At 48.4% G+C, this 24,385-nt stretch overlaps 11 protein-coding genes across 11 annotated transcripts; 3 read left to right on the top strand and 8 right to left on the bottom strand.

The window, feature by feature from the left end:
* Positions 1-90: 90 nt before the first annotated feature.
* N7500_010389 (choline transporter-like family protein) lies at positions 91-1,765 on the bottom strand (the record flags this gene model as incomplete). The annotated part of the gene is made up of 2 exons (XM_056681527.1): positions 91-1,440; positions 1,493-1,765. The coding sequence occupies 2 exons, from the start codon at positions 1,763-1,765 to the stop codon at positions 91-93; spliced, it is 1,623 nt and encodes a 540-aa protein (XP_056528909.1).
* Positions 1,766-2,151: 386 nt separating this feature from the next.
* Positions 2,152-2,651, bottom strand: N7500_010388 (uncharacterized protein; the record flags this gene model as incomplete). Its single annotated transcript, XM_056681526.1, has 2 exons — positions 2,152-2,504; positions 2,564-2,651. The coding sequence occupies 2 exons, from the start codon at positions 2,649-2,651 to the stop codon at positions 2,152-2,154; spliced, it is 441 nt and encodes a 146-aa protein (XP_056528908.1).
* A 21-nt stretch (positions 2,652-2,672) lies between these two features.
* Positions 2,673-3,087, bottom strand: N7500_010387 (uncharacterized protein; the record flags this gene model as incomplete). The annotated part of the gene is given in 2 exon segments (XM_056681525.1): positions 2,673-2,830; positions 2,841-3,087. The coding sequence occupies 2 exon segments, from the start codon at positions 3,085-3,087 to the stop codon at positions 2,673-2,675; spliced, it is 405 nt and encodes a 134-aa protein (XP_056528907.1).
* A 411-nt stretch (positions 3,088-3,498) lies between these two features.
* Positions 3,499-5,985, bottom strand: N7500_010386 (putative GTPase activating protein (Gyp3); the record flags this gene model as incomplete). The annotated part of the gene is made up of 1 exon (XM_056681524.1): positions 3,499-5,985. The coding sequence occupies one exon, from the start codon at positions 5,983-5,985 to the stop codon at positions 3,499-3,501; it is 2,487 nt and encodes an 828-aa protein (XP_056528906.1).
* A 1,001-nt stretch (positions 5,986-6,986) lies between these two features.
* N7500_010385 (Acyltransferase 3) lies at positions 6,987-8,475 on the top strand (the record flags this gene model as incomplete). Its single annotated transcript, XM_056681523.1, has 3 exons — positions 6,987-7,049; positions 7,114-7,732; positions 7,787-8,475. The coding sequence occupies 3 exons, from the start codon at positions 6,987-6,989 to the stop codon at positions 8,473-8,475; spliced, it is 1,371 nt and encodes a 456-aa protein (XP_056528905.1).
* A 1,041-nt stretch (positions 8,476-9,516) lies between these two features.
* Positions 9,517-10,005, bottom strand: N7500_010384 (uncharacterized protein; the record flags this gene model as incomplete). Its single annotated transcript, XM_056681522.1, has 1 exon — positions 9,517-10,005. One exon carries the CDS (start codon positions 10,003-10,005, stop codon positions 9,517-9,519), a length of 489 nt encoding a protein of 162 aa, XP_056528904.1.
* A 1,407-nt stretch (positions 10,006-11,412) lies between these two features.
* On the bottom strand, positions 11,413-15,802 carry N7500_010383 (Tetratricopeptide-like helical; the record flags this gene model as incomplete). Its single annotated transcript, XM_056681521.1, has 4 exons — positions 11,413-13,035; positions 13,096-15,024; positions 15,060-15,491; positions 15,542-15,802. The coding sequence occupies 4 exons, from the start codon at positions 15,800-15,802 to the stop codon at positions 11,413-11,415; spliced, it is 4,245 nt and encodes a 1,414-aa protein (XP_056528903.1).
* Positions 15,803-17,048: 1,246 nt separating this feature from the next.
* On the bottom strand, positions 17,049-18,456 carry N7500_010382 (uncharacterized protein; the record flags this gene model as incomplete). The annotated part of the gene is made up of 2 exons (XM_056681520.1): positions 17,049-17,476; positions 17,544-18,456. 2 exons carry the CDS (start codon positions 18,454-18,456, stop codon positions 17,049-17,051), a joined length of 1,341 nt encoding a protein of 446 aa, XP_056528902.1.
* Positions 18,457-19,153: 697 nt separating this feature from the next.
* N7500_010381 (SEC14 family lipid-binding protein) lies at positions 19,154-20,400 on the top strand (the record flags this gene model as incomplete). Its single annotated transcript, XM_056681519.1, has 4 exons — positions 19,154-19,311; positions 19,362-19,503; positions 19,558-19,947; positions 20,014-20,400. The coding sequence occupies 4 exons, from the start codon at positions 19,154-19,156 to the stop codon at positions 20,398-20,400; spliced, it is 1,077 nt and encodes a 358-aa protein (XP_056528901.1).
* A 740-nt stretch (positions 20,401-21,140) lies between these two features.
* On the top strand, positions 21,141-22,943 carry N7500_010380 (Lipopolysaccharide-modifying protein; the record flags this gene model as incomplete). The annotated part of the gene is made up of 1 exon (XM_056681518.1): positions 21,141-22,943. The coding sequence occupies one exon, from the start codon at positions 21,141-21,143 to the stop codon at positions 22,941-22,943; it is 1,803 nt and encodes a 600-aa protein (XP_056528900.1).
* Positions 22,944-23,446: 503 nt separating this feature from the next.
* On the bottom strand, positions 23,447-24,200 carry N7500_010379 (uncharacterized protein; the record flags this gene model as incomplete). The annotated part of the gene is made up of 2 exons (XM_056681517.1): positions 23,447-23,583; positions 23,648-24,200. The coding sequence occupies 2 exons, from the start codon at positions 24,198-24,200 to the stop codon at positions 23,447-23,449; spliced, it is 690 nt and encodes a 229-aa protein (XP_056528899.1).
* Between the last annotated feature and the right edge of the window lie 185 nt (positions 24,201-24,385).

The raw sequence follows: 24,385 nt of genomic DNA, 5'->3' as shown, positions 1-24,385 counted from the left end.
ATAAGCATGGCGAGAAATGCAAATATACATTCCGCTCCCAGACGTGGAGATCGTACCAATACAATCGGACCTCAACTCCGTGTGCAAAGCTTAAGCGTGTACTGCCTGCTGAACTTTCGGGTAAAGCTGGACCAGCTTGTAGTAGATATCCGGATGGTCGTTGATCATGACCTGAGGATCCCAAGCCATAGCCACGAAGATAGTCTCGACACCACTGCCAATGGGTGTCATGAAGACCTGACAGACTTGCAGACCAATCAGGAAAGCGAAGGCCATGATCACCGCGGTGAAGTTCCCATCCCTGTTGTACTCGGGGTTCGTGAACTGCAGATAGAGATAGGACAGCAGGGCACAGACATAAGCGACGAAAGTCGAGCCCATAGTCAACACCGGACCAATCAGGCAGTCTTGCACCAGGGCGTCAATTCCACGGTCGCGCATCATAGTCCATGTATCCTTGGCAGCAGGAATATAAGGCTTTCCGTACAATGCGATGTGACAGAATGCGTAGCGGTTGAAAAGAGTAACGAGCCAATCGAGCAGCGCGATGAAACATCCCAAAATCCAAACGAAGATACTGCCGACGATATTACCCTCCGCAGCCTCCTGTCGCTGTGCGATGGAGCAAGCCTGGCGCAACATGTTGATGAACGCGATGATCAAACTTCCCAGACTGATACTGCCAAAGGAGTATGTAGTCGCACGACGGAACGCGCCCCTGGTTGAGCCCTTGGGCATGCCGCCCGCGGACTTGCTCCAGAAATACCATGAGCCGTAGACACCTGCGACGGTGGTGTGGACAGTGTTCTTGATCCACTCACTGAGCCAGTACATGGCGAAGGTGACGTAGACGACGAGGCCGATGACTTTTGCTCTGCTGCAGCCGCCGTTCGCACAGGCGGGGTTAACGCCGCCCGAGGAATCGGGCTCGTAGGCGACGTAGATCGAGACCAGAGTGACGGAAAACCAAGCTGCGAAAGCGACTGTGGCGATTCCGCCTAGCGCGCTGACTAGGAAGATGTGCCCGTAGCCGCGGGCTACGTCCATGGTGGTCTGTAGCATAAAGGCTGTGAAGGGGATGCGCGGGATCCAGCTGATGAAACATATGATTGCAAAGACACCGAAGACAAGGAACACGATGCCACCTCCATATTGCTTGCGCGCGATGTAGTAGATTCCGGTTGCGAGAGCAAAGACGATGTTGAGGATTCCGGTTGCCCAGATAAAGGTCTTGGTGAAATATCTTGCGCCCAGGAAATAGAGCCAAGAGAAAACCAGGGCGACGACGAGGCCGAAGATAAATAGGACGAGGGTGTTGGTGTCGAGGGAGAAATCATTGGCCGAGTCGTAGATGCCACCTCCATTGAAGCCTTTGTTGGTGGCATACTTGTGGATGGTCAATCCAGAGACGGCAGCATATCCGAGGAAGACGGCGATCAACTGTGTAACCCGTCAGTTTTGGAGATTTCTAGCGCGAGATGGGGAAGCTCACCAAGAGACCCGCCCACAAATCATTCCACTTGGGCTTTTCGATCTTGAACGCCTGGTCAAAGCTGTATCCGGACTCTGGGACATTTTGTTGGTACTGTGGTGGTTTGGCCTCAGGTCCCGGTCCCTGATAGGTTGGTTGCTGGTAATTTGGCTGCGGGTATGGTGCCGGCTGAACATTTGGCTGTTGATAATTCGCATGCTGGTCGTATGCATAGGGCTGGGGCTGACCTTGAGGGACGCCCTCATTATAATAGCTGGCAGCCTGTCCACTCATTGTTGTGAAGAGAGAGAAAGGGAAAAAGGGGAACGAATGTTTCCTTGATTGGTGACGACACCAAACAAGCGGCAAGGCGGAAATCTCGCCAATGAACAGGATCCGCGATGAGGATCCCTATAGGGATCGCCGATCTACGCCAAATCGCTGGACACTAAAAACGCTAGTCGATTCAATTTCAAATTCTCTCGTAATCTTCACCTTTTCTAGGCTTGCATTATGCCGTACATGTTCAGTCTATTATGAAGAATATAGCTATAAAACCAGGTACAAATGTCTAGAATTAGGTATCCATTTCTGACAATGTTGGTCCAAGTGCTTAAATTTCCCTGACTCTGAAATACCTGCTAATATGTGGCTTATACCATCTCTTGGTTATCTCCACACTAAATCAACAACTTCTCCATCAAGAACTGATGCATGAAATATTGCGCATGATACGGCTGAAGAATCCGGACCACATACTCCGTCCAATCATTCTGACAACCCCAAATGAGAAGAGTTTTGGCAAATTCCCAGTATTCAGGATACCAGCCACTAAGCTCCCAGTCAATAATCGCCACCACATAACCATTTTTAACCATGATATTCTGAGGCCGGAGATCACCATGTGCGAAAACAATACTGTGGGATGTAGGAAGCATTCCGCTCGGACAACTTCCAGTATGATGTTTTGGCGCTGCTCTCTGATAAATCTCCAGAAGGGCGGTATTAAAATCCTCCTTGGATTGAAAGGGACCTTTTTTAAGACAGTGTTAGTCAAGACACAGCTATGTGTACAGTACACATAGAGTATACCCTTATCAACAGAGGTCAATAGACAATGATCAGCAACAGGTCCATGGTCAATAGATCCAATGTACCCATCACTACCCAGATCACGCATCTCTTGGATATATCCCGTAAGCTAGGTTGAGATGCGGGTTTTAGTAGCGACGTCGGAAGTATCCCACGCCGTGTGCAGTGTGTCGCCATCAATGAAATCCATAAAGATATAGGCAACGTAAAGGCCTCCATAATCATCCGGATCACGATCAATAGGGCCGTATGTATAATAGGCGAAAACTTTGGGCACGGGGAATTCGTGTCTTTTCCACAATATAGATCATATTTTTGACTTCGAGGAAGTTGATATGAGCGCCCATCTTGACGACCACTTCAGGCGAGATCTTCACAATAGTAACACCATGGCAGAAGAGCAGGCTGCGTTGATTTTGACATAACCCATCGATAGCTTTCGGAGGTATCACGGAAAATCCGGGTGCCAAGTAGTGCACGTTCAACCGAGGAGTCAAAGTGGGTGACTGGGAAACAAGTGACATCGTAGTGGAGACATTATTCCTGGTTGCACGTATAGAGTATGTTGAAAAGAGTCATTTCAGGGGGGCAAAGAATGGAAACGGGAGATCATACACCAAAAGGGCCCCCGGTTTGTCATATTATATTCCATACTATTGCAGTCCTACAGGATAAGACCCAAATTTGAAAACTGCCAAGTCGGTTGTTTACTTGGCAAATATATGTGTACGGAGTATATAATTTCTATGTACAGATGTAAAATATCATAAATACTCGACTCCCCCTTTTCGCCTTGCAAATCCAAGACGCCTATAATGCAGGCAAAGGACCTCGCTAAACCCCGTCAAATTCACAATTATGATTACAGACATTAGGGAGATGACACGGATGGCCGTTTGAAAAGGACGCCCCAAGATGGATGGGGCTCCATTTGCTTAACGGAATGCATGTTGCTTCAAGTGACGCCAGGAACCAACCACCCGATGCTCGAGGCCCGGGATCGGTGTATGGGATCGACCGGCGAAATCATCCGTCCCAGAATGAAGCTGGCCTTTACTGAAGGCCACTGATCGTCGCAACTTCTCTTCGCGGACAGCTTTCCGGCGTTGGGCGCGGAGTTCTTCGATACGACCTTGCCCGACGCGGTGACGACGTACAAAACACTCATCCATCAAGGTGTTGGCATCCAATAGCTTTTTAGGGATCGTTTGGACGATCTGAAATGCTTCCATGGGGTCTGTCACTCCGAGGATGTCCTTTTCGCATGATTTAAAGATTGCCAAAGACACGCGGAAGAAAGTCTTGGAGCCCTCGTAAAAGAAAACATCCCAGACTCGGAGGGTGGTTTCTAGAGGCAAGCTTCCGATGAAAACCGACATAAGCCAGTTGGTCAAACCAAGGGTGATGTCCGGCAGCCGAGAGTTCACTGTCAAGGGAGGCATTTTGCCCCGTCCGGACGGGGTTCCTCCCATGGCAGCGATCTTGGAATAGATAGCAGGCATGGAGTCCCTGAGCAGGACCATGAGGATCCAGAGGTCAATGTTGGCACCCTCCAGACTGATCTCATGAGTTCCAGGCAGATAATCTGCAGCAATGATATGCAACATCCAAAATGCCTTTTCCTCGGGGAGGAAAAGAAGAAGCATTCCCGTGATGAAATTCAGAGACTGGGTGTATCCGACTCTTGGGTTATGCAGCGCATAAGCATACAAAACCCGACGTAGGGACTGGATCATCTGCGTTTCCGTAGTGACATTTGAGTGATTCGGATTGCTGCTCCCGGAGTGTTCTGCTTGCTCGGCGGTGGGCTCCGGTTTGAAATGAAGGTTGTCAGGAAATGTGCGGTGGAGATCGCGCTCGATGTGCTCCTTGTCGTCATTACTTGCTGAGCTCATGGCCTTCGCAACAAGTTCATCATACTGGCCAATGTTCCTGTTCAAAAGCTCATACCCGCCGGCATAATAGAACCAAGCCGCGCCTCGGAACTCGGGAGGAATTCCTTTGCGAACAAATCGCTTGACCCTGGAAGAGTGCGGCGGGAATTTTGTGGGCTCTGATGTGGGCAGCCCATTCTCCTTGAGCAATTCACACCATTTGGCTCTCCGTTGCGTCACATGATGGGAGTATGGTCGTTTCCAGGCCTCGTATTCATCCAGGGTGACATACTGGGTAGCTTTGCGAAATCCGTAATCGTCTCGGGGGCCGTTCCCAGAGCAGAGTAGTGGGGGTACTAGTCCAGGAATGAGCACTTTTTTGGAGGGTTGTCGTTGGTGTGCAGGAGGCACGTCAGGTACCTCAGGCACCTCGGGTACCGGCGATGCGGAGGGAGTGAGATCGGGCGGAGAGTCCGGCATCACAGGGTCTAACGGGTCGGTCTCTTGTGGATATTCTGGTACTGCTGGCTCCAAGGGTGTGAGCTCTGGCGGAGATTCTGGGAGAATGGGCGGTATAGGTGTAGGTTCGGAATAAGTCAGGCTCGGCAAAAACAATGAATCTGGCCTTGTGGTTTGCAACATAGTAAATTCTGGCATCTGGGGTATCGGAGGAACGTCGCTCAGCGACGGAAATTCTGGTGGGTGTACTTCATCTAGGTGTGAATCGCGTGATGGCGGGGGCGTTACTGATGGCGCTCTGCTCCCCGCGTAAGATTTCGGCGAGCCGGGCTCTTCAGGCACGTCGCTGAAGCCATCAAGATACATGGAAATGGCGTCTTCAACACTCATCCCATTGTCCATCCCATAAGGCGCGTCGGGGGTGTCCGGTGAAAGATCGGTGATCGAGCTGCTCTTGGTAAGGACACTGCTGCGCTCTGTTCCGCTTGTTTGCTCGATACTCGAGCGCCAGGTTTCGGACGAATTGATGCTTGGTCGGGGAGGAGTTTCATCTGAAGGCCCATTTGTTGGGTAGCGTGACAATGGGAGTCCCTGGGAGCTCAATTCCTGTGGACGACGCTCCATAGATTCCTGCGTCCTCGGGCGCCTATTGTGCAACCTGGATGTTGACATTGATATACGGAGCCCCCCTCGCGTAGGCACAGCTTTCCGATACATCGGGCGTTCGAAGTCCTCTCGCGCGGACCAGTTCGGAGGATTGGCTTCAGGTGGTGTGGCATATATTTGAGGGCGACCGGTAGGTCTAGGGGTGTTCCATTCGCCCCTCGTTCCCTGCGAGGAGCCATGGTGAGGCGGAGTAGGTGGCCACGGGTTTTCATGAGGATGAGTTCGTGGCAGAGGTGAACGCGATCTTTGCCGAAGTGGAGAGCGGGGGGAGCGAGGTGAGGATCTCGGAGCGGAATTTGCGGTTCGGGCGCGTGGATCAGTCAACGACTCCAATCGTGGTGGGTGGGGAACTCTGCGCCGGCCGGGGAGGTCGAAATCAGCCAAGGGAGGCGGATATCGAGGATTTACGTTTTCTGTGACCATGGCCACGATGTCGCACCCAGTTCCCGCTGGACATTTGTTATCAAGGAACTATCGATAACCGTAGGAATATTCGGGCTTGGCGTATTTTCAACAAATGGGAGCAAAGGGTTAGAGAATGAATTTGGAGAAACGAAGGACAAAAGGTGAGAGACCAAATTTGGGAGACAGCCTGCCAGAGGACTGTGGAAAAAGAAAAGAGAGAAAAGGCGCAGTTGAAACAAAATCAACAACGCCTGGATCGGGTTTAGTGTCAGGTGACGTAATATGGGACAAAGGGGGCTTTCCAAGTTGGAAGTTGTCTACTTCATATATTAAATCCGGTTGAGAGTATCCTCATATAGAGAGTGGATAGACCGTTAGAGATTCATAATTATTCTTCAGCATCTGCATTGTTCTCTTTGTATCAAAATCGATAGATCAACAATTCATGCATCGGAAACTCTAGACTATTATAGTCACATATTACATGCATATTTCGCACTGTCTCACTATATTCTATATATGACCCCAATAATTACTGTGATCCTACTAGCTGAAGCACTGATGTTCACTATTTATCCTATGAGCTAAAGAACAAAAACAGACAGAAAGAATGTGCAACTCGATCAAAAGAAACATGTGGCCCCATATGCGGTTGACTTTTGGACCTATTTGACGGCGACGGAGTACTTAGCCCCTGAATTCTAGACCAATTGAAGATCTTCTATATCTTAAATTAATATCCAACTGCCCACTAATTTTACTTCCATTCATCTTTGGAATGTGGTTAGCCCGCTCGAACCCTTCCGTCTTCGGATAGCAGATATCAACTGTCAACTATTCCAATGCGATCTCACATTGACGCTTCCGTATTTCGTATTCATTTTGAGAGTTTCTCAAAATGCTATCCCCGGAACAAGGCATGATTGACCCACGGGAATTATGTATATGTGCCAGGGGAGCTGCAGCTGCTGCATTATACTATTGACTAGTACCACAAGCAATGAACCCGTTTGTTCAATATGACTGTCGACCCGGTGACCAAGCAATCTGCATCTCACATCCGCCCCAGTAGTTGGGCAGATGTACGTATTATTTCCAGTCCCCCGCATGCGATGAAACTGTCACTCACTAGCGTCTTTTCTGTAGGGTCTCCGTGGCATTGCCGCTCTTTTTGTGGTCGCGAGTCATACATGTTTATCCTTTGCGACATATCTAATCCCGCCGTCTTTCGCGGAAACTGGAAAGTCTATTTTGTTCCAGCGACCATTTTTCAGACTCGTCATACAGGGCCAAGCCTGGGTGGCCATCTTCTTGGTGCTACTGGGATTCGTCAATGCCCTAAAACCGCTCCAGCTAGCCCGGCGAGGAGCCACGGCCGATGCTCTCGCTGCCCTATCCACAGGCGCCTTCCGGCGCAAGTGGAGATTAGTTTTTCCCGCAGCCCTAATGACATTTTTAGCTTGGCTTGCATGTCAGTTGGGTGTCTTCCAATTGGGTAGAAGGGTAGATGCATACTGGTTGAGAGCGACAAGCCCCCAGCGAAGCTCATCTTTGAGCGCTGCCGTCGTGGATCTGATACGAGAGTTATTGGGAACTTGGATGTGGGGAGAAAATGCCTACGACCAACCGCAATGGGCATTGCTGCCCCTTTTCCGTGGCTCGCTTTACGTATTCATGACTCTGCTGGCGTTAGTAAATACGACGCCAGTTTTCCGCCTCTGTGCGCAAATGGTCCTATACAGCTATAGCTGGGCAACTCTAGATGGTATGTTTACGAAGATATCGCAATACTATACAACACGCTGACAATTCTGCACAGGTACTGTTGGCACGAACATTTTCGCTGGCATGATCCTAGCGGAACTATCATTCTATAACCTGACAGCCCTCCAGCCTCGCGCCATTTTCAGAATCATTCCCTACGGCCTCGTCACTCTGGGACTTTACATCTGCTCATATCCTGATCAATACGCCGACCAGACCGCATGGTCTTCCCAGCTCGCATCGCTTGCCGAAACCATTTTCCCAAAAGATACCAACGTCAGTCGCTACTATGCCAGTCTTGGGGCGCAGATGATATGCCTTGGAGTGATGCTTTCTCCCTTAATGCGACGAATGCTCTCCCACCCCATGCTACTGTGGTTGGGGTCGATCAGCTTCCCGCTATATCTCGTCCATGGACCACTAATGCGATCTGTTCTTGTTTACCTTGTCTATCTGCCTATGTCATTCGGCTTTGAGCCGGCCTTGAAAGCAGATGGAACACCTGACCCGGAGTCTTATATTCCAACGCCAAGCCCATTTCGACTCGGGGTTATTCTAATTATGTTTTTTGCGTTCTTGCTGTATGTTGTCCAGCAGTGGACAAACCATATAGAGCCGAAGATGGGTGCACTTACAGCGAGGTTTGAAAGATTCTCCCGTTCGTGGGGTAAGAATGCGGCGTGGACTTCAAAAGAGAAAGATGAGGTACTGCCCATCACATCTGTCCGGGAGTTGACTAAATAGATTGTCTATCAGGATGGCTATTTTCGATTGATATCTAGGGGCACTGGCATCTAGACTCAATAGACATGTGAGATTATATATGAATAGAACCTTCTTGATCATCAATTATGTCCCGACGTAAATTTTGGACAGCGGATATTTATCCCATCGCTCGCTCCCTTGGCCTCACTTCTCTGTGCTAGCTTCACATGCATATGTTTCAGCGTCAAAGGCCAAGCATCAACGAATTCTTATCTGGCGCTGGGGTCATCAAGTTCATTCAGGATGGGCTGTGGAAAAGTATAGGCATGGCAAATGATTCTCGCCCGATATTTCGAAAATCACGAGAGTTTACAGATTCTCAGCAGACTGATATCGTTACCGATGAAAGTGCTTGAATTGCCCTTGGAAGCACGTCACTGGTAGCATCTTCAGCCTGTGTGTCTGGGTGTCAGACTCAATCACTCTGATTCTCCAATCCTTCCATAATACCTCCTGTCAATATGATATTTGGATCAGCAATTCCGCCCCGATGAGATGGGCCGTCATTAATCGTTCCTTTCGATGACAAAAAATTTTAATGAACGGGATACTTTCATATTACTACGTGTACTATTATATGTACAAATATCAACCAGGCTAATTGAGCGTAGTATGTTAAGATGAGCTATTGAAAGGGTTCCATCGGGGAGGTTGGTCATATATTGATGCTGTTATTACATCCAACAGCGTGAACTGGTTACCATGTGGTTACTGCTCTTGCCACAGTGCATGGGTTGAGGGGCAATATCCCTTTGCCAATTGGCACTAGACTGTTCAGCCGTACGGGCTTGGTGAGTCAATATAACCGACATCATTTTTATAATCTCTTGATCCGTATTCCAAGAGGCCTCAAATTTCAATTTCTAACTAAAAGATACCATGAAGGTCAAGATCAACCCAGTTCATTTGACATCAAGCAGCAGAGATAGAACCAAACGCATATCCCCTTTCCTCCCCCCTCCAAAAATTGCCCATCATCCCGCCACAGCCATCATATCCCTCACAGCCAAAATGAACAGCCTAGTCCTTGGGGCAACCCGAAACACGGAAGCTGCCCATGCTCTTGCTCAATTTGTGATCATTCCAGTCATCAGATGCAATTCCAATCTGCTTCTTGCAGGAGCTGTCACTATAGACACGAAGGGTACAGTCTGAGAACCATTGGTTCTCCCAGTCAATCTTGTCGCCAGTCTTGCAGGCGGCCTTGGTACAGCCCTTGTTGTTTTCACCATCCCACTGCCGGCTGCAGCTGGTGAAGATCCAGGCGTTGGTCATAGGGAGGACGGCAACGATGGCAGCGATGGTAGTAGCGGTGAACTTCATTTTGGTGGAAGTTGATTTCAGGTTGAGGATTTGCAAGGCTTGGATGGCAACTTGAAAAGGTAAAAGTGGATTGAATGTTTGGTGTGGAGATTGGGATTGAGATTGAAACTCGATTGTGTTTGAGAGGATGGTCAGGAGTGTAGAGGCGAGGAAAAGTGGTTGTTTATAGAGCTTCTTAAGTGGCATCGATTCTGCTGCAATGGAGTAACAGATGCAACTCCAACAATGCCAATGCTCGTGTCGTGCCGAGTGAAGCTAGAATAGAACCCATCACGAGAGATCAACATCATCGACAGTGCCATGATTCCAATTGCCAAGCTCAAATACGATGATTTTCACTTACTACTCGGAGGATTGGTAGATAATCCCCGTCAATGAAGTGTAGGTGCTGTAGTCGTCATGTCGATCCAAGTGAACATGATTTTGTTTAGGGTTAGGAGCACGATACAAGAATAGATCATCTAAAGATTCTCGTATTCTCATTTTCGGACGCATCTAGGATAGTGCGTTCAAAGCAAACGATATTGCTTTAGGATAAAGTCTACGCTACGCTACTTGACTAATATAGTTCGGTTTCTCAATACAGAGACAACTATGTTCATGAACCATGTTTTGAAAACACCAGGCACAGGATCATTATCGTGAAGATGTTTATCTCCGTCAAGCAAATAGAGCCCTGGATCTATTTATGGACTTAGTGTTAAGCCCCGCAATACTGATCGATAGGTGGCTGCTCATTCTGCTGAAATCTTACAAGACCTCAATATAGTAATATTCTAGGACAATCCAGCTCGTACATTTTAGCCAAGACTCGGGTTGAGCCCCTGCTTCCCTGGGCATCTCGTGTTCGTGGGGCCAACGAAGTACGAGGTGAAATGTAACCTAAAAGAATTGCTAGCACTCTATCTACTTCTGTGTGCACCCCACTGGTTAGCATGTGGAGAAAAAAGGAAATGTTGAAGTTTTGACACCAATTTGATCTGACCGAATGGAACTATTCAGGGAAGTAGTAGTCTTCAACATGGACATAGAGACCAATTACTTAATCTCGAAAATAGGATATTTTTTTTCTTTCCGAAGAGAAGAGAAGACCTTCGAGGGATGTTTCCTAATAATCACCCAGGTGGTGGCCCCAATTCATTGTCCCATTTGGATACAGCCGAACAGCACCCCATCAAATACGAGATGAACTTTCGGTATACGAAGGACGTGATATTGATTGTTGTGTATGATGTTGATGTTCATGCTGATGTCAATTCTTTTTGTTTGATTGAAATCAAAGATCTAATAATAGGTAATATATTTTGCGCTACAATCCACTGACCCTGATATAAACCAACCATCGCACCTGATGTAGATCGTCCAACCACCAGAACCCTTGAGGATATGGAAGTAATCAAAGCAAATTGATTCCGGCAGTTGATACTGACTTTCATGAACAACCAACATGCTGTCGTCATCATACATCGGAAAACTTCTTTTTGGACTGATCATTGAATTTCTTCCGACACGGCTCAAAGAAAGAAAGCAGAAAAACAAAAAGCTATCAACAGAGGGATGCTTACCGGTACCAAGATTCTTACATGCGTATGATTATAAGCGGATACCCCAGTTTTCCTTGAGTCGTTGAAGCCATTCAGTAACCGGGATGATTTCCTCGCCAACCAGGACATTACCCACACCAACTCTCTGGCGCTGGGCGGGATCGTATGGTGGGACATGCAGCATTTTGTGGTCCTTGTTGCAGAATTCGTACTTGAGGGTCCCTTCTAGTAGTTTGCGGTAACAGTGTGCGTGGAACTGGATATCCTCGCACTCTCTGCACACATACATGTCATCTGCGTACTTGTCATTCTCCTCACAGCCATAGCATCCATCCCACAAGGGCCCAAAGCACTCAGATGCTGTCTCAATTTCTGATGAATCTGGGTCGGTCTCTGCGTGGCTATAAGGAACAAGTAACCACCAAGCGGCGAGGCAGTCAACGTCCTGGCCGGCGAACATGAGATGTCTCGCTAAGCCCAAATAACCCTGCCAGTCGTTCAGCGGATCATCATCGGAGAGAATGTCGATGTTGCGTTTGATGTGCAAGCGCAAGGCATCCTTGGCCTTCGTTTCGTCTCCTTGAAGCGCGTAGTATCGTGCGATAAGTTCTGTTGTATAGGTTTTTGGGCGCTCATCTTCAATGGGCTTGAATGTGGCCAGCTGCTTCAACCGCTCCAGATAACTAGCTGCAGCGTTTGTATCCCGCATCGCCTCATGGAAAAACACGTTCGCAAGCTTTCCACAGACGGCTTCTTTCAGCCATGAGAGGGACATCTCTTCGCGCTTTGTACCAATCTGTAGGATGCGTTCCCACTGTTCAATAGCGAATTCCCTCCGCTCGACATTCTCGGTGCTATTGCAGTAGCAAAGGTGTGCAATCTTATGCGTCAGCCACCCTTGGCAGGAATTATAGAGGATTTCTTCGTCGCGGTCACCCTTATTGGCCGCCTCCGCGAGCCGCTCTTTAGCGGCAGAAATGGCTACTTGATAGCTTTCAGAGATGATGTCAAAGGCCTCGTTATCGGACGCCAAAGCGAACAACGCCTCATGATACCCATTATGGGAGTAAGTCTCGTGGAACATCAGCGTTCGTCTGTCAAGACCGGTTGAATCGTCTATCGAGGCCTTCAGCGAATTAAGGAATTTGAGCAGGCCTTCAGAGTCCTTGTTTTTACGAAAGTGCATTGTGATCTCCACCGCCGCGTAATAGTCCGTCGGGTCTTTCCGCAGCATTTCCTCGTATATCGCAAACGATTTGTTGATATCACCCAGTTCCTCGTTATACTTGGCCATATCACGGTCCATTCCTATCAACTCAGAGTCATCTTCGCGTATCTCGCCGCACTCTATAACATTTTTTGCGGCCTCTATAGCCTCAATTGCAAGGGCAAATTCCTTCTGGCAGGCATAGGTGTTTGCAAGTCCCCATTGGGAGAGCCAATTATACTCTCGCAGTGAACACGAGAGTTTGAAATATTCGACGGACTCGGCGCATTTTCTGTACTCTCTCAATGTGCACGCTAGGTTGCGGGTCTCGTAGTATCCCAGATTATCTAGTCCAAGTTTCTGTCGAGCCCATTCGGCGGCATCAAGGATTTGGGAGGTGTCGATGCTTTCGGGTTCTGGGTCACTTGTTGACCTTTGGACCTGGGGGTTTTTGCGATTTTCAATCTGATAAATGATTAGCCTCGGACCTTGATCAGATTTCATGCGGCATTACCCAGTGCATACCTTGGTGATATATCCATGAATGACGGCGAAACAATCTGCAAGCGACTGTGCACTGATACCTGATTTCAACCAGAGACGGGCAGTCAATTTTGCAATATGCTCCAGAATATCTGCATCTGGCTCGGACTTGGAACTCAAACTTTTCACCCATTTCAATTGGTCATCGGGGAGGTTTTTGGTGACCGCAGAGTCTTGAAGCCATTTCAATGCAAGTTCAGGAAGTTCATCCGTGTAGATCCATTGCATCCGTAACAAAAGTCCGGATGGTGACCACCATTTCCTAATGGTCTGTTCATCCATGAGGAGGGAGACTAACTGCGGACCAAGGGCCATCTTTTCACGTGGTTGCATCAATGAAGGATCCACTACATGAAGATGTGCCGGAAAATAAGAACATGCGTAATTGAGCAGAGGGGTCAGTTTGGGAGATTCTTGGCGGTTGATAACCTCCAGGCACGTTGACAGCATACTCAAATGAGCGTTATACATGTCAACTCCGACCAGGGCCTTTTTCCCCTTGAGTTTCCGCTGGAAGAAATCTTCAAAGCCAAACTTGGAGAACAGCTTGGGATCACATATTGATTCCAGGAACCGGCGGACAATCCTGACTTCGGCTTCGCTTACATCCCCAGTGTCATCTATGTCCGAGGCATCTCCGTTGCTGTCGGTATCATCTTGCTTCAGGAAAAAGTCTTCTATTGAGTCGGAAACCAGTACCACAGTCGATAACAAACCGAAAGTAGCTGGAATGGCCTTATCGACGGGATATGGCTCTGGCATTATCCGGAGAATTGAGGAATATTGATCAATTATTTTCTCTGCCAGAGGCCGAAGAGAAGACTCTCCGGCCTTCAGGAAGACGACCGCCTCTAGTTCTCCCAGAGATGGCGGCCAGCAAGCAAAGACAACCCATGTGAGGATGACATTCAAGTCCGAAATATCTTCTTCGTTGAGTGTCTCGTTGAGGCGTTCGATCTTTCTCGCGATAGTGTCGGATCGATTACCTCCCGACCGGGACAAGATATCCCGGATCTCACCAGGACGTTGCTTCCCGCTGATCTCATGCAGCAAGAGGCCGATATTGACGAAGTCGCCATGGGTCTGAGTCCTCAGGTTTTGTAAGATCTCGCGCCGTAGTGAGAGTACCTGATCTGACGAGCCGCTCAGGATCTCCATCTTGTTCATGCGGTCAATAATGAACTTCTCTATATCATCGTTGTTTTCGGACGCCATCTCAATTGTCGACATCCCTCCCCCAAGCTGACTTTCGATTTTCCTCATTGTATCATCTCGTCCAGTAATGAAAATGCGGAGCTTGAACTGTAACCAGGTCTCAGAGGTGACCTGTAATTCCTCTAAAACTCGGATGAACTCCTTGAGGTCACTCTTCTCTATCTGATCAATGCCATCGAGGAGTAGAAAGAATGTTGAGTCGCTCTTATATGATTTGGAGAAGAGAATTTCCCAAAGATCCCCTATCTGGTTGATACCAATCGTTTTCACAGAGCTTATATCTTTGCGGTAAACAATATCTTGGCCGGCGATCTGCCATGCAAGAACCTTCAGAGCCTTCACCAAAGAAGTTTGTTCTTTATCTTCGTCAAAGATATGATAGGCAGTGGAAATACATCTCATATCGTTTCCAGATTGAGGTTGTGCTTCCTGCAGGTGTTTGACAATGCTCGCAAAGAGGAACGATTTGCCATATCCCTCGCCTCCGGAGATACCAAAGACTGAGAACGGCGACGTTTCATGAGACACCCACTTGGTATATAGTGGATCATTTCGAAGCCACTCTCCACTCCCCTGAACCTGGTCACTCAGCAGGCGTCGCAGGTTCGTTTGAATGGTTTTGAAAGCCTCGCCCGCGTTGTCCAGACTGAGATCGATGCTCTCCAGAAGCTTTTTTGAGGCAGTGTCTGCGTCTCTCTTTTTTCAAAGCTGAGCAACTTATCGACTGTTACGTTGATTTTTCTTGTGCCATCCCGGTTCTCAATAATGTTTCTCTCGCTCATCTTCTGCGACTCAAACCCTAGTGTTGCCCGCATCTGAGACTCGCGCTCAACTAGCGTGGTCAGACGAGCCAGCTGGCCGCTCACGCCTTCGTCGCCATCGAAGGCAAACACCTTGAGCGCTATGAGGACTTTGTGACCCCTGAGAACCTTGATTGACAACGCGCAAATGTCGACAAAACATACCAGCTCCTCGTTTATGATCTTGCGGAGGGCGACATCAACTGCGTCTGCGGGCAAGCGCATATAAATCTTACAGCGTTCTAGCACATCAGAGATGCGGCGGAACAGGTCGGCCAGGCTGCTGAAAATGCGTTTGAATCTTGCTCCAGTGTCAATGAGGTATGTAATCGCATTGAAACAGAGGTCGGCAGGCGCAAATACCTAAGTCATGAATATTAGGGACGTCACCATTAGAGGTCATAGTCACTTACCATGCTCGCACCCTGGGCAGCGATCCCACCCAACAGTGTGACAAAGGTCAACGTCTTGCTAATGGCATCTCTTGCAGCGGCATACTTGCTGTTCTTCTCCTCATCATCATCCTGCTTCGCGCGAATTTGATCGAGGACTTCATCGACAGAGAACTTCGGCGCTGTAGTGAGGTCGATTTTGGCTGTCTTCGCAAAGGAAGTGCACGCCTTTTCCCATGCCTCTTGCAGGTTATACTCGCTATCGTCTTGATCTCTACCCATTGGATGATATTTCGGGTTCGGCTTGGTCTGAACTAAGCATGAAATATCGGTTGCCTGGTTCTACCGTACTGATTGTTCCCTTTGTCGATGGTAAGCCAGAGGAGACAAGATTTCTAGTGGCCCAATGTTAAATTTCCCACTGGTGCGGCTGAAGGCTCGGCGAAGCGAAAAGCGGCCGGAGTACGGGCTTGAGGAGGGGTCTGTCCTTTACAAGCCAATGGCGATATTACAGCGCCGATATCCAGTCTCACTTGGCAAGCCACGCATCGAGTGGGGTAACTAGCAACCGTGCGAGGTACGGAGTACTTCATACGGTATTACCAGTCTACTACTAAAGCATGATGGCTTTTAGCGCATGCAGAAGTTCTATGATGAGAAGCTCCGACAGCAATTAGAACCTAGGGCCCGCACATAGATGTGAACGCGTATGCGGACAATAGCAGGATACCGCTTTCCATAATCTAAAAGTAGGCCCCGGATAAGCTGTCCAGAGCCGTTGAAATTTCTACTTTGCTGTCGACGCTACCCCTGAATTGGCCTCATGCAGGACCTGAAGCCATCCACCAACCGTATATGCTGTAAGCAATGGACTCCATAAACCTAGAGCGCCGTAAGAAGACTCGTTTAGAAAGGACAGAAGTGGGTGAAGCGAACTTCAAATGATTTGCTCCATTATTTTGTAGCTGAACACGACCTTGGGAGGACTTGTGTTCCAAAATTCGGTGCGTCGCGAGACAAACGGGCTATCCCGAGCCAATCAGCTGTGATTGGATCCACTCTGATGGGAGAGTTTGGCCTGATTTGTCAGGCAAACAATTGAATAAATGTGGCCAATCAACTCACTACATCCCTAGCTAAGGTGTTAGGCCCTTTAAGGTCCTTCATATCATAGAACTGCTGGAACTGGGAGATACCTAGCTTTGTCAATCTTATCCGCAGCGATAACGGGCCTCTTACAATTGAAATTGACATAGACAAAGGGGTCATATTCCAAGGAATAGAATTTGATTTGACGAAGCTTCAGTTTCATATCTTCATTTCAGAGATAGACAGAGTCACGTAGACCAAAAAGCGCCTGATTGAGCAGACAAACCCAGTCATTGGCGGCGCCTTCACAATCGCAGTACTCATATTCAGTGGGTCGTCTCAGATGGAATACCTCCTCATCCACTACCTAGTGGTCCTATCGGCCTGATCTGAGTCAGATTTCGCTTCAAAACGTACATTGAGGTGAAAGTGAGAGTAATCACCGCTCTGATTCTAGCAAATCTTTCACTCCCATCGAAATGAGACGTGTTGCATCCCACATGACGTACCCCCAGGCTACCATTTGGTGCTTGAGCCAACAGTGAAAGCCGGCGATATGCGCTCCATCCCAGGTCAGTGTCCAACCTAGGGGTGGATACTTCCATTCTGAGTCATCCACAACATCACCCTGGAACGTTATCCGGTCACACCCTGCATCCATTGACGTCTGATACAACGGTGCTTCGGGGTAGCGCCTTTCCTTTATAAAGTCACTGAACGCATCCCCCAGCGCAAAGGCTTGCTCCATTGTGTCAATATCATTTTCAAGACCGGTCCGGATTAGGTTAGAGTTCTCATACGTCGGTGATACGATATCACGGAGCAGCTCAAGGCCACGTGCGATTGTTCCAAATCTAATTCCGCGGGCTATTTTAGAGGAATATTAGCAACACGACGGTTTATAATGAGATTTCATACGTAGGATTAGCCTTACTTTCATCTGTTAGACGTTGACTCCAGTCCACAGGTTGTTGGTGATACTTTCGCGGGAGAAGCCTATGCCGATTCCAGTCAAAAGGTGAAAGGTTCCGGTACGTGTTCATCGCAAAATCATGAATGCAGACAATTTCCTCAATCTCCCAGGGGTCAAAGAGCAACTGGAGTAGCTCCCAGACATTCCTAGCCTCAAATTCAGGGGCGCGCTTCAATATCGGCCCGTTGTGGCCATGAGCAAATAGGTTGCAGCAGAGCTGAAATCGGTAAAGCGCACGTACCACGCGTATCTCTTCGGTTTCACTTAAGATATCGCTGGTTTGATCATAGGGAGTTCGTAGTCCACCTGTAAGATAGTGTAGTGTCGACTTAGCATACTCCCTTTTGAGAGGCTGGATGATTGAAAGGTAGAATTTCATCATACTGATGACTTCATCCAGCGTGAGATCTCTGTTGAAAGCCACCGACTGGCTGAAAGGGGAGTTGTGGGAGGAGGAACGGCCATCACGATGCGCTTGAACGAACCGTGTCACAGTGATTGCAGTGCGTGTCTCCCAGAAGCTCTCTCGGCTGGACTGGTAGACAGCGCCGACCTCATATATAAGGCCATTGCTACGGAATGTTGCCGCAAGAGATCGACATAGAACCCATTTTTGGTCGACCAGGTATTGTTGATAAATTACTGGAGATGCATGAACCAAAGACTTCAGTGCCTGAAGTTCCATCATGGAGAGCAAATGTCGTCTAATCTCAGGGGGTAGGTTTTCTAGCGGGGCGTTGAGGTTGGGATTGGGACCAATCAGCCTGTGTTTGTGTTCTTCTGGTGTTGGTTCGAATGGCAAGAGAATGAGAGAAGCTGAAGCGACGGTTTCGAATGCATTTTTACCCCGTGGGGAGTACTCGGAAGACTGCATGGTGTGTCAAGGGTCTCCTTTGAACCTTTTGATACGAGAGGCTTGGTTTGGACCAAAACGTGGCTTGAGTTGGAATAGGTGAAGATGTGATAGAATAGATGATATCAGTCAATTGAAGAGGCGAGTGGGAAAATGGAGGAGGAGTGAGTGGGTGGGAAAGGCTCCTTGTGTCAAAGAAGCTAAGGTCAGACAGCCCAGTGACCTGAAGCAAGAATCCAACGATCGATTTGACAGACATGAAGAATGAAACGAGGTATAGTCGTCACCTATAGAGAGTATCCATAGATTCGTGGCCCCTAGTGATCTGAATGAATTCAAGCAGTGACATTGCGAATACAAACTGCCGGCTTCTACGGGGGGGGCACTGGTGGCACATGGCCTGACGATAGCCGAATTGAGTGGATATGTTGATATTTACGCCAAATTGTTCGAGTTTTCGGGCCAATTCTCAACTCAACTGGCAGGCAATTCGTATGACTGAAAAGCGATGTGGGAGACTACCGCCCTGCTAGGAGCCGATGCCCAATTGACCCAGTCGGGTTGGATATCCTCCGCGGGGTATTCCGTCAGCATGCAGATCATCGTAGTCGCGTAACAGGTTCGCATCAACTTTATATTGTCGCCTGGGTCGTTAATAGCCCTCCAACTCCATTTATACATCTTGTTCAAATCCTGATCTCTTTGGATTACCTTCCCAATGAGCGTTAGTCACCCCATTATTGGCATTTCGCCTGAGCATGATGCTTCATTCAAACTATTCATTCAATCTTGTCAAGAAAAGGGGCTTTTGTCTCGGCCCGATAGTCTAGAAAGCCGGGACCTGTGCGACGGGCTATCAGATCCGCCAACCCTTTTGTGCGTGGTATACGAAATCAGTTCTTTGCTAAAGGTGCTGACCCCATCAGACGATTTCTAGTGGCCCGTCAATTTGACCCGGATAAGGCTCTCAAGCAGTTCCAGGAGGCATGTGAATTTCGCGAAGAGAAGGATATTCTCAGGCTGTACGATCTAGTCGACATTGCTGATTTCGAGCAAGCTCGTCAAATTGTGAGTGCTAGCTGGTTTCAAGAGTCTAGGTATACACTGACATATCCATGCTAGTACCCCCACTGGACTGGCCGTAGAGACAAACAAGGGCGACCCATTTGCATGTTCGACCTGGATCGACTTGACAAAGATGCCCTTGCACGCTGGGACACAACGCGCAAGACTAGTCGCTGGGTGTATTCCCAGTCAGGGAAAATTGAACCGCCAAATCCGGACATGTTGCAATTGGCTTCTGTGTACCATGACAATCTCATTCGGTTCATTCTTCCTCTTTGCTCGATGATGACGGACAGGCCAAATCCTTTGCTCCCAGTCACCAATGCGATCTATGTTGTGGACGCATCGAATCTGAGCTTAAAGCAAGCATGGAAATTGCGATTCTTCGCCCAGGAGATCAGTTGGTTGTTGTCCACTTGTTACCCAGAGACTATCCAACGTGTTTTTGTAGGTTACTGATTTACTTGGCCTGATGGGATTGCACCCGTTGAAGACTGCTAACGATCACAACAGGTATGTAATGCGCCCTCGTATTATAGCACGGTCTGGAAGTATCTCAAGGGCTGGGTCGACCCTTATACTGCAGAAAAGATTGAAGTGCTTCTGAAATCGGAGGTTCTGCCTACCCTCAGAGAGTACATCGACGATTCCAATATCCCAACCAAGTTCGGTGGTGAATTTTCCTTTGCCCATGGAATGCTGCCAGATCTCGACAACAGTATCCAGCAGCTTCTGAATTCAAATTCATCGAGATCTCTGCCTCCCGGTCCCTTAAAATGGATCCAAGACTCAGACGGCAGGCGAGTTGCATTAGCTGTTGGCAGCAAGGCTGGCTCTGAAAGAAATGATAAGATTGCAACCGTTGATCGTATTGGACAACACTTCACTCTAACTCTATAGATTGGTTGGAGAGATAGACACTGCCTTAGGCCATATATAGTGGCTGCGGCAAGATTTTCCAACGGTTCCAAGGGTCCAACTTTCTTCCATTGACTTTCACACAACTTTCCACATGTGGGCGGAAATCAATTAAAACCTCCAAGGAACCAAAAGGCCAGGTACCACGCCCAAATGAGAATGAAAATTTGTGGGAAAAAAAAAAAGCAAAACCGGGAAAGTGACGATGAAATTTGGTCCCAAGGTGATGAGGTCATCTAACCGTAGGCCCAACCACACCTGGCAAAGGAAATCGGGCCCAATGGTGTTAGCACGGTAAGTCAGTATACTGATATATACTGGTGTTATCATCCTATTCCTCTAGATTTTTCTGTTAATGGCACCCTGTATTGTAAAACATGTCGAAAGGATGAAATAAGATCAATGAAAAAAATAAGGGAGCGAACAGGGTCTCCACTGGTAGGACGATCTCTATCAAAGCAACCGAGACTCTGGACCCACGTAGACCTGATGTCCTATTTGAGTCTAGTGAGTATCCAGGTCGATAAGCTTGAACTTTCTTCCGGGGTCTTTCTCCTTTCTTTCCACCCTTTGAATATGATTGAGCGAAGTCCCTATGCCCTGATACCGACCCTGACCATCCCATACCCCACTGGAAACCTAAAAGGTATGATCGCACCGGAATTCTAGCTTGCGATCACCAGAATACAAACTCGACTACCGGGAAGATGCCCGTCTTCAGGATGCCATTTATGATGACGACATTCAATTCACGCGCAGGCCGAGTCGCGGTACTCGCAGTCTTCTTCATCCTGTGCCTGATCTGGATCTTGCCCAGCCATGAGGACCTCTCGGTGCCGAGATTCTATGCAGGCAATGGCTACAACGGCAGCCACCCTATCGATGCTCTGATCGATACCGCACAGACTGATTTACATGAACTCTTGGAAACACAAGCCCACGACCTTCAGACCGCTGCAGAACAATACCGAGCACGGCGCGGAAGACATCCACCTCCTGGATTTGGAGAATGGTACGAATTCGCAAAGTCAAAAGACTCATTGATCATTGAAGAATTCTTCGATCAGATCTATCATGATCTCACTCCATACTGGGCTCTCGAGCCGAAGCAATTGCGTCGACAAGCGAAAAGCATCCCGACCCGTATCACGGTTCGCAATAAAACCGCAATTTTGAAAACCGATGAACCAAGAAATTGGATGGACTCATGGTACGACCTGGTCGCGAAATTAGAGGGTGTCCTTCCAGATCTGGATATGCCAATCAATGTCATGGATGAGACCCGGCTCGTTGTTCCCTGGGAGACAATCAACGAGTACGTGCAAAAGGAGCAGACAGATCGTGTTATGACGGAGCCGAGCTATGTTATTTCCGAATACATGTCCTTGACCGACTCAGATCGAGACAACTTGGAACCTTATGATCCCCAGTTCGCAGTTCCCGGCGAGGGAGGTTACTGGGAGATGGCTCAGGTTGGCTGTCCACCGGGAAGTCCTGCACGCAGCAGCAACCTTCCCATGGTAAACTTCAGCAGTCCTCCGTGGGAATATGACAACTTCGAAAGAATGTCCTACCACGGCTATGTGTCAAACTATACGCTGGCCAAGGACCCCTGTGTGCGCCCAGAGATGCAAGTCTTGCACGGAACCTTTCTTGAGCCAATCTCTGTTTCAACATCGCACAATCTAATGCCATTGTTTGGCGGGTCCAAGCTTCCCATGAACAACGAGATTCTCTTTCCTCCAGCGATGTACTGGGCACAGAACGACCATTATTCTGGTGGGGAGACAGAGCACGGCGGTCGCTGGGAATCGAAAGAAAACAAAGCTATTTGGCGAGGCGCTGCTACTGGAGGCCGGGCTCGAGAGCCCAACTGGACCGGTTTCCAGCGACACCGATTCATGTCGATGATGAACGCGACATCAGTCACTCAGGCGGAGAAGAACCAAAGCCACGGTATCAACTTCAGACTCCCAAACTATGCCAACTATAAGTTGAGCGACAATGGATTTATTCCGCAACTTCTGTCAGAGCATACCGACACGGGCTTCAACCACCTGGTTTGCACGCCTTATAATGAAACGGACCCGACTTGTCCGTATCTCGATCCATACTTTGAGATCGCACCTGGTATGCCAATGAAGGAGATGTACAACTACAAATACCTGCCCGATCTTGACGGGAACTCCTTCAGTGGCCGATATCGCGGATTCATGTTGTCCACTTCTCTCCCCATCAAAGCCACTATCTACAATGAGTGGCACGACTCCCGACTGATCCCTTGGGTACACTTCGTTCCCATGGATACCACCTACATGGATATCTATGGAATTTTGGCTTATTTCCTTGGCGGCCGTGACAAGGCAGCTCGCAAGATTGCCCTCGCTGGAAAAAATTGGGGTGAGAAGGTCCTCCGACGGGAGGACATGGAAATCTACACCTATCGACTTCTGCTGGAATACGCCCGCATTTGTGATGACCAGAGGGAATTGCTTGGATATGTTGATGATTTTGCAACGTCCTGAGTGTGATCAAATGCGGAATCGGTCTTGGTACGCATGCGTGCAAATCGCCGCTTGCGGTCAACCCTCCAGTCACAACCCCTGGCAGGGTTGGATCGCTGGGTGTGATCAAACTCTTTTTTCACAATGAAAGATAGGTTTCCTCGCCAAGTCTTCATTTGGCTCCTCGGGGTTTCTCATGTTCGCCCTCTTGGCACGGCCGCATTGCCCAGGCCTCGACGTCTCCCCCGGGCGTCCTTGGCTCTTTCACACCTCGGTCTTTCTCTTTCTACCTTTTTATCCTCTAATATACTAATTAACGAGTCGTCATGTCATGTTTACTTTTACTTGATGATTACTGATACCATGCGAAATGACATGTCTTTTCTTGGCTAGTGGACAATGTACATAAACAGATGATTTTGCCATTTACGATTTTTTATCTATCTTATCACATCGTTCTATACAGTTACAGGATTCCTATATTAAAGAAAAACGCACCATATCTTCAGAATCTCTAACGCGTCTTACTCCTTCCAGTCGTCTCTACCAAGTCTAACAACATCAGCCTGCTCCAGAACCCAATAGTTTGACGGGGCTTTGCCCTCTTCAGCCATACGAGCAGCTGCTACAGCTGCTCTACCAATAGTTGTTTGATTTTGACCTGCTCACCCTGAATTAGCCCTAAATCCTCGAAAACATTCAAGTATTAATTAGGACATCCATACCAACTTTATCCTGTACGCCCTGTCCCAGTTTCTGAAGACCTTCCACAAACTTTTCTAGAAGAAAAGACTTGGATTCCTCCCTCCCAATAATCATCCCCGGTCTCAGAATGACAGCATTATCAAAACCAAGCTCCTTGATAGCATCCTCGACGCCAACCTTCATCTTCGAATATGGAACCCATCCCCAGAGAAGACTTCTGGTCCCTCCACTGGAAATGAAAACATACGTCTTCACCCCCGCCGCCTTGGCAGCTCGCGCATTCTCAATACATAAATCATGATCGATCTTCCACTGATTCTTGATGCTTCCTGCTGTCGCCGTGGTAGTACCGACCGCATTGAAAACCACCGACGCCTTGGGAGCAAGAGATGAGATCATGCCACCCCATTTTGAGGTGTCGCTTTCCTCGAGTGTTTGCAGCTTAGCTGACTGTACATTTGGGAGTCTTCTAGAGATAGTCTTCACCGTTGAGAATGCGTCTGTGGCGAGGAGTGTAGCCAGAATCTGAGAGCCGACTGCTCCCGTGCAGCCGAATATTGCTGCTGTCGTCATGGTAGAGGTTGAGATGTTGGCGATGTGAGGAAAAGAGAGCCACAACTAGGGAGTGTGGTCCAAGCGTCTGATATGGGCGCTTTTTCATGGATCCCACGGTCGGCATCCTTCTCCCTCGATGCAGTTCAATGATTCTCTTGGCCCTCGTGTCCCATCAATACTAATGTGTTTTCCTTGTCATTACA

Source organism: Penicillium coprophilum, assembly GCF_028826855.1.
Source record: "Penicillium coprophilum strain IBT 35676 chromosome Unknown utg000006l_segment0_segment0, whole genome shotgun sequence".
NCBI classification, from domain to species: domain Eukaryota; kingdom Fungi; phylum Ascomycota; class Eurotiomycetes; order Eurotiales; family Aspergillaceae; genus Penicillium; species Penicillium coprophilum.
The sequence above is the reverse complement of the archived record's forward strand: the minus strand, read 5'-3'. Positions and strand labels throughout refer to the sequence as shown.